We start from the raw sequence: 8,515 nt of genomic DNA, 5'->3' as shown, positions 1-8,515 counted from the left end.
TTAAGCAAAAGTTGAACACCACTCTCAAGTTGGCTGGAAGTATTGGAGAAAAGATGGAAGGCATAAGTGACAACGGTTGAAGCCTTGAAGATCTGAAGAAATAGATCACAGTGATGGAGTTGGTAGGAATGCTTTGGGACGCTGCTACTTGTTTGTTCCGTTGTGGTAAAGTCCATGCCGCATATGTTTACAAGTTGGAGGAGAATCTAACATCACTGCAAATGAAGTTTGATGCTCTTCAAAACTTGAGCAGAGACGTTCAAATAAGAATAGATGAAGCTGAGGCCACATCAGAGAGGCTAAGGACAAATGAAGTTAATGGTTGGCTGCAAACAATTCATCATCTTCAAGAGGTATATATATCCATTTGTCCATTCAATTCTTTGCTCATTTCATTTCATATTAAACTTTAAATACTCCTTTTTCTTATTTTCTAGAATTCACTTTTATGGTTACTTTTTTTCTTCTCACCTAATTGCAACTGTTTGTAACATCGAAAAAATTTATATAATATTGTTAATTTTTAGATAAATACAAATTAACTATATATTTAATTTTAACATGTTACAGTAATTGAAATAATAGAAAAAGTAATGAAACAAAATAAAGCAGGGAGAGTATGAGAAAAAAAAAATCTTCTTTGCTTAATAGTAAAGATATATTTTGAATAATAATATGCATTTTCAGCCTATTTTCATAAAATTTAATTCATAAAAATAAATAATAAAGGTACAATTGTGTACATTTAAAATTTGAATAGTTAAGCAATAGAAATGATAACAAAAAATTATTCAATTAATAAAAAATATATGTATGAACAGTTAAAAAATTATAATATCAGTCAAGATTCATCTACTTCGTTCAATTCAAATAAATAGATTGACGGTTAAAAATATTTGTTATCATAACAATATTGTATTCAATGACGGTGAAACTGAGAGTGGTGAAATTTAGAAATTTGTTAAGTAAAAGAATGTCACAATAACAAATAATTGAAATTACTTCTTTTAGTTTTTTATAAGACAAAATTTGGAAGACTTTACTGATTCTTAACGTGAGTCAATTTAATAATTTTTATGAAGTATTTATTATTATTTTATCGTAAATAGTGTTAATAAAAATATCAATTAGAATCAATTAAAATAAATATTAATAGTAAGGATAGGTTCAATAATATTTAAAGAAAATAAAATTTATAATATTTTTGTAAAATCAAAAAATTAGTTAAATTATTTTATTAATTTACATAATTTATTAAAAGTGTCTTATAAAAAGAATGATAGAAAATAAAATTTGGTTAATATTTATTATATAAATTTATCGTTAGTTATGGAAAAGCTAAGGCATTATAACAAATATATAAAACGTTGAATTGACATATATTTATTAGACGTTCATCTTACGATATAATTTCAAACCATTATTAAGTATAATCAATTACTAAAAATTTATCTACTTTATATTATAAATTTTATTTATTTATTTTAAAATAATATCTTTTTCTTTTACAATCACTTGTCTTTTTTTTGTTTTATAAACTTTTACGTTAAATCAAATCGATATTTTTTTTTAATAAATTAACTAATTAAATGAGATTTTTAATATAACATAGGTCAGTTTGATAAACATTATTTAACATGTTGGACATATAGTCAACTACAAATTTTATAAAAAAAAATGCAATTAATTCATTTTGAATTCATAAACCAAAAAATAAAATAAAATCTTTGCGTAGTCATGTATTTCCATCAACCAATGCTTGATTCTCTCCATTCTTTTATTGGTTCTTCAAGTTTCTTCCGTCCCTCTAAGCTTTCCATCTATTTTTTTTTTTACTTTAAATTTGAATTTCTTTCAACTTCTTTACAGATCTCCTTCAAATTCTCAATGTTCTTTCCTTTCTCTTTTTCTTTCTTTGTTTTTTTCTCCTCCTTCTTTTGTTGCATCTTCTTTCTCTATCTCTTCTCTTCTTAGCTTCTCTTAACCTTTATACCCTCTCACTAAAGGTGTATGTAAGAATAGATTTGATACACTAATTAATATTCAATATAAGATTTCTTTTTATATACTATAGCTTTTAAAAGAATAGAGATATGTAAAGAAAAAAAATAGTATTTTTCTCCTCCGAGTTTAAGGTTAATTTAGTTTTCATTCTTCATTTTTTTAATATAAATCAATCTTCTAATTTTTATTTATGTAGTAAGTTATTTTTTTTTTGGTTATAACAATATTAAATCTTTTTAGAATTTTGTTAAGAACTAAGTTTCTTTATAGAATAATGAACCAGGTTACAATGACTCATCAAATTTTTCATATTAGATGATGAAACACACACACAAAAAATTAGGGAAAAAGTTTAATTTAATAATGAAAGGAAAATCCATCAACCTTTGGAAAAATATAAAAATTTTTGTTTGAAGCAAAATGATTCATAAAATAATTTGATTCAATCCATCGTTTTAACTAATGAATTAAACAAAGTTTTAACTCATCATAACTCAACATCTGAACTAATCTCTGAAAGAATTTTAATAATCATTGAAAGAAAACAAAATAAAAAATGGTAGTCCAAAATTAGAATTTTATGAAGTAAGTTTTTGATGCCCACACTTCAACTATAATATAATGTTTAGAGAAACTCTCAATTAAATTGAAAATTATTTTTCAACGATATTTAGTATCCTTAAAACAAAAAAATAACTTGATAAAAAATAAATATAAAAATATTAAATTAAATAAAAAGTAAGAATGATATCAAAATTAATCTTCAACTTAAAGAATAAAAATATTAATTTTTCGTAAGCAAAAATAATTCCTTGTATTAGAACAGTTAACACATCATTTGATTTGTCCATATTGTGTAAGGATGTTTTTATATACTCACCAAGTACAAAAGTCTTTGTATGATTTGCCAATTTCAAACCTCGAAAATGTATAAAAATTGTTCTTAAAATATAAAGATATTGTTAGAAAATGAGTAAATGCTTTAAATTATAAAATGTTTATCAACACATTATACGTTGGCAATAGATAGATAAAGAGATTTAAATCCCTCAATAATTGTGTTAGAGATTAAAAGGTAAATAAATAATAAATAATTTTTTAAAAATATATTAATCATGATTCACGCTTATCCGCATGTTCTTACAGGAAATGATGGAAATTAATACAGTTCATCAAGAAATTTCCAATAATAAATGTCTGAGTGGTTGTCGTCCAAAGAATTGTGTGTTAAGCTACGAGTCTGGAAAAAGAATCGTTCATATGCTCAAAAATGTGAATGAACTGTTGACTAGACGGGAGCATTTTGGTAGTGTTGATATTGCTTATAAGCTACCACCCAAGCCAGTTGATGAAATGCCCTCTGTTGAGACTGTAGGCTTGGATTTGATGCTCAATCAAGTTTGGAATAGTATTGAAGATGAAAATATAGGCATCATTGGTTTGTATGGAATGGGTGGGGCTGGAAAAACCACTCTTATGAAAAGAATTCATAATGAATTTGGAAAAAGGAACCTCCACTTTGATGTAGTGTTGTGGGTCGTAGTTTCTAGAGATTGTGATATCAATAGGATTATGAATGATATTCGAAACAGGTTAGAGATCGATGATAACTTTTGGAACAGAAGTAGTCAAAATCAAAAAGTGGCAAGGATTTATCAAGTCCTGAAGCAAAAAAAAATTTGTATTCATGGTAGACGATCTATGGAGAAGTTTGGAACTAGAAATGGTGGGAATGTCAAGAATCGGAATTGAGCATCTTCCCTCGGAAATTGGCAAGTTAATCAACTTGGAATTCCTGAATCTGTCAAGGACAACAATACTGGAAAGGTTTCCAATTGAGCTGAAGAATTTGGAAAATTTAAGTGTGTTGGTCATGGAATATGTTGGATTTGATCTTCAAATAATTCCTTTGGAAGTGATATGTTGGGGGTATCAATGCAATGCGGAAGACTGGATCGAATTTAATTGGAAATAAAAAGAAGAAAGAGAATAATGGAGACAAGATTTTAATGTGAGAAAAACTCCAAATCGAAAAAAAAACTCACGAACGACGACGAGCAAAATAATTCCACTATGTAAAAAGAAGAGTACAAGAAGTCTTCTAAAATTATGAAGACAAAGAGTAATAAATCACTCTATTTTTTTCTCAATAAGTACTCTCTCAAAATGGAATAAGAGTTACAAAATAACATTCTCAATTTTCTCTCTGATCCCTAAATGATCGTATTCTGTATATGTGATTTTTTTCGTCCGTTCCTTCACTGGTTCATTGTCTTTTATAGGCAAAATTTTGCTACAGTAATTTGCCAAAATTCAACATTGCTACAATGAACAGTGCCAACATTTGCTGAAAAATTGAAATCGGTGCCTACCAAATTTGAAAACTGAGCCATTCAATTTTGACTAACAATCTCTACCTTGAATCAGTTTTGATAAATTGCTCGACGCCGTTTAAACCCCGAAGGGCGTTCAAGTGCTGTAGAGACCAACCAAGTCCAAGCAATGTTGGAAGTTGGCCTTTGGAAGAGGCTTAGTAAGCATATCAGCTGAATTCTCAGATGTATGAATCTTCTGAACCATGACTTCACCCTTAACAACAATTTCTCGGATAAAATGATGTCTCACATTAATATGTTTTGTCCTGTCATGGTAGCGGTTATTCTTGGACAAGTAAATAGCACTCTGATTATCACAAAACACATTAAGAATATTTTGTGTAAGACCAAGTTCATTAATCAGACCTTTAAGCCAAAAAGTCTCTTTCACACCTTTTGTTGCTGCAACATATTCAGCTTCAGTCGTAGATAATGATGGAAGAGACTAAAGCTGAGCTTTCCAACTAATAGCACAGTTACAGAGAGTAAATATTTAACTAGAAAGATATCTTTTGTCAAGATCGCCACCATTATCCGAATCAACAAAACCTATAACTTCAGTTGTTGCATGATTTCTATCAAATACCAAGCCAATATCAGAAGTACCTTTGAGATACCAAAAAATCCATTTTACAACACTCCAATGATCCTTTCCAGGATTATGCATATACTGACTCACCATGCTAACGACATATGCTAAATTAAGTCTAGTGCATACCATAGCATACATAAGACTGCCAACAACACTAGCATAAGGAACGTGTGACATACGCTCCATGTCTTCCTCTGTCTCAGAACAAAGATCAGATGATAACTTGAAATGTGCAGCAAGTAGAGTGGAAACAAGTTTTCAATTAGACATATTAAACCTATCAAGTACTTTCTCAATGTATTTTTGTTGAGATAGGAACAATTTACCAGCTTGACGATCCCTGCAAATTTCCATACCGAGAATCTTCTTAGTTGCACCTAATTCTTTCATTTCAAACTCATTATTGAGTTGAGTTTTCATTTTCCTGATCAGAGACTTGTCACGTGATGCAATCAACATATCATCAACATATAGTAACAAGTATATGTAAGATTCATCAGAAAGTTTTTGAAAATAAATATATTCGTCATATTGACTTATGCAATAACCTTGCCCAATCATAAAGGAATCAAACCTTTTGTACCATTGTCTCGAAGCTTATTTGAGTCCATATAAAGATTTCTTCAATCGGCAGATAACATGCTCCTTACTAGGAACAATAAATCCCTCAGGTTGCTCCATATAAATTTCCTCTTCCAGCTCTCCATGCAGAAAAGCTGTCTTAACATCAAGTTGCTCCAATTCCAAGTCAAATAAAGCAACAAAAGCAAGCAAAACACGTATGGAGGTATGACGAACAACAGGTGAAAAAATTTCATTAAAGTTAACACCTTCCTTTTCGCTAAAGCCTTTAACAACCAATCGTGCCTTGCATCCAGGATCTTCAATCCCGGGAATATCGTCTTTCTTCTTATAGACCCATTTGCATTTCAAAATCCGTTTGCCTTTGGGAAGCTCTGTTAAACTCCAAGTACCATTCTTATGAAGACTTTTAATTTCTTCATTCATAGCCACTAGCCATTTTGAAGAATCAGCACAAGAAACAGCCTCAGTATAGCTGGTTGGTTCAATGTTATCATTTATTTCTTATGCAATAGATAATGCATATGCAATTAAATTATCATCACAAGCATAATTTGCATATCTAGCTGGCTTAGTAATCGTCCTTCTTGATCTGTCTTGGGCAATGGAATACTCCTCTTCCTGCGGTTGAATCGGAGAAGTGGTAATCTCATCAACATCATCATCACCACATATATCAGTGCTAGACTCATTAATAGAAGAAGATGGACCATCAACATTAGGAGTTGTAGATTTCAACTCCAACTCCACCTTCTCGCTAGTACCCTACAAATTATTAGTACTAGTAGAAGAAATTACAGAAGATTATTTTTCAGAAGATAATAAAGCATCCTCGTTAAAAGTCACATCTCTGCTGAGAATTAATTTTTGTGACTTAGGATTCCATAAACGATATCCTTTAGATTCAGATGCATAACCAAGAAATATGCACTTAATAACTCTTGGAGCTAATTTGCCATCATTGACATGTGTATAAGCAGGACATCCAAAGATTCTCAAATTGGAATAATCAACAGGATTACTTGACCAAATTTCTTCTGGAATTTTGAAATTAAGTGACGAGTGTGGAGAACGATTAACTAAGTAATAAGCAGTTGATACTGCTTCGGGTCAAAATTCACGTCGATGCCATAACCCAACATTTGAGAGCATACAACGAGCTCTCTCACGTAGAGTCCTATTCATTCGTTCTGCAACACCATTTTGCTGGGGTGTTCTTGGAATGGTTTTATGTCTAGCAATTCTATGATTTGCCCAGAACTCGATAAATTCACCGTCACATAACTCCAATCCATTATCCGTTCTGAGCTTCTTGATTTTTCTCCCTGTCTGAGTTTCAACAAGAGTTTTCCACTTCTTAAGAGTGGGGAATGTCTCATTTTTATACCTGAGAAAATAAACCCAAACTTTGCGAGAAAAATCATTAATATTAGTCATCATATAACGGCGTCCTCCACAAGAGGGAACTTTAGAAGGCCTCCAGAGGTCAGAATGAATATAATCAAGAATACCTTTTGTTCGGTGAGTTGCAGTAGAGAAACTTACTTTTTTTTCTGTTTCTCAAAGACACAATGTTCACAAAACTCCAACTTACCGATATCTTGATTGCCAAGAAGACCTTGCTTGCTCAAAAGGTGCATGCCTTTTTCACTCATATGGCCCAGGCGCATGTGCCATAATTCAGGAATAAAGCGAACATTAGTTAGAGTCCTAACAACACATCTTGAGCCTTGATCTGACTATTCCTTCAACTTTGCATTGGGTATTATTAGCCATCAAGACAATACCACTATTAACTGGTTCAAAAGTGGTAAATAAATCTCTATAAGCACACATGTGGTATGTGCATGCAGAGTCAAGAAGCCACTTATTGTTAGTCAAAATTGGATGGCTCAGTTTTCAAATTTGGTAGGCACCGATTTCAATTTTTCAGCAAAGATTGGCACTGTTCACTGTAGCAATGTTGAATTTTGGCAAATTACTGTAGCAAAATTTTGCCTATAAAAGGCAATGAACCAGCGAAGGAACGAACGAAAAAGAATCACATAAACAGAATACGATCATTTACAGATCAGAGAGAAAATTGAGAGTGATATTTTATAACTCTTATTCTATTTTGAAAGAGTATTTATTGAGAGAAAAATAGTGAGATTTATTACTCTTTATCCTCATAATTTTAGAGGACTTCTTGTACTTTTCCTTTTATATAGTAAAATTATTTTGTTCGTCGTCGTTCGTGAATTTTTTCTTTAATTTAGAGTTTTTTCCACATTAAAATCTTGTCTCCATTATTCACTTTCTTCTCTTTATTTTTAATTAAATTTAATCCAGTCTTCCGCATTGCATTGATATCCCAATACGATAGAAAGTTTGGTGCGATTGAGTGTGTTTAGATTTGTATATATTGGGGACCTTGAATATTTCGAGGGAGAGAAAACATTCTTAGAGAAGTTGAAGTCCTTACCGAAGTTGGAGGAACTGTGGATTGACTTATCAACCTTAGCTGGCATGCATAAACTACTACACTCCACCAAATTGCGGGATTGCTCAACATTATATTATCTTAATGGAATCAAGGACCAACTTGAAATGACGTCGATATTAGAATCTTTGTCGGCAATGAAGAATCTAGAAGATGTAGGTTTCTACCGAGTTAATATAGTGGAAGGTTCGTCCATCTCTGGCCCATGCCCTCTTCACAACCTTAGAAGGGTGAGAATTGTTGGACGGAATTCCGTAACTCATTTGAAGAAGTGGTGAAGGAAGATTGTGGGGCAGATAGAGAGGACGCTGACAGTCATATATTTTCAAATCTTACACATCTTCGCCTTCATGGCCTGCCGAAGCTAGAGAGCATTTACAAGAGAGCATTGGCTTTTCCTTTCCTAAAATTCATCAAAGTAGATTATTGCCCAAAGCTGAGGAAGCTTCCTTTGAATTCCAACTCTGCCAAGGACACATT

General features: G+C 31.4%; 1 protein-coding gene across 1 annotated transcript; it reads left to right on the top strand.

The window, feature by feature from the left end:
* Window positions 1-230: 230 nt before the first annotated feature.
* LOC113859900 (disease resistance protein SUMM2-like) lies at window positions 231-3,756 on the top strand. Its single transcript, XM_027492563.1, has 2 exons — window positions 231-353; window positions 3,151-3,756. The coding sequence occupies exon 2, from the start codon at window positions 3,154-3,156 to the stop codon at window positions 3,754-3,756; it is 603 nt and encodes a 200-aa protein (XP_027348364.1). The 5' UTR covers window positions 231-353; window positions 3,151-3,153.
* The last annotated feature ends 4,759 nt before the right edge of the window (window positions 3,757-8,515 follow it).

The sequence above is a fragment of the Abrus precatorius genome, unplaced genomic scaffold (genome assembly GCF_003935025.1).
Source record: "Abrus precatorius isolate BTA unplaced genomic scaffold, Abrus_2018 Scaffold2, whole genome shotgun sequence".
NCBI classification, from domain to species: Eukaryota; Viridiplantae; Streptophyta; class Magnoliopsida; order Fabales; family Fabaceae; genus Abrus; species Abrus precatorius.
The sequence above is the reverse complement of the archived record's forward strand: the minus strand, read 5'-3'. Positions and strand labels throughout refer to the sequence as shown.

What these genes read in the sequence shown, in the direction of transcription:
- LOC113859900 (XM_027492563.1), top strand. Translation starts at nt 3,154, where the DNA reads ATGATGGAAATTAATACAGTTCATCAAGAAATTTCCAATAATAAATGT.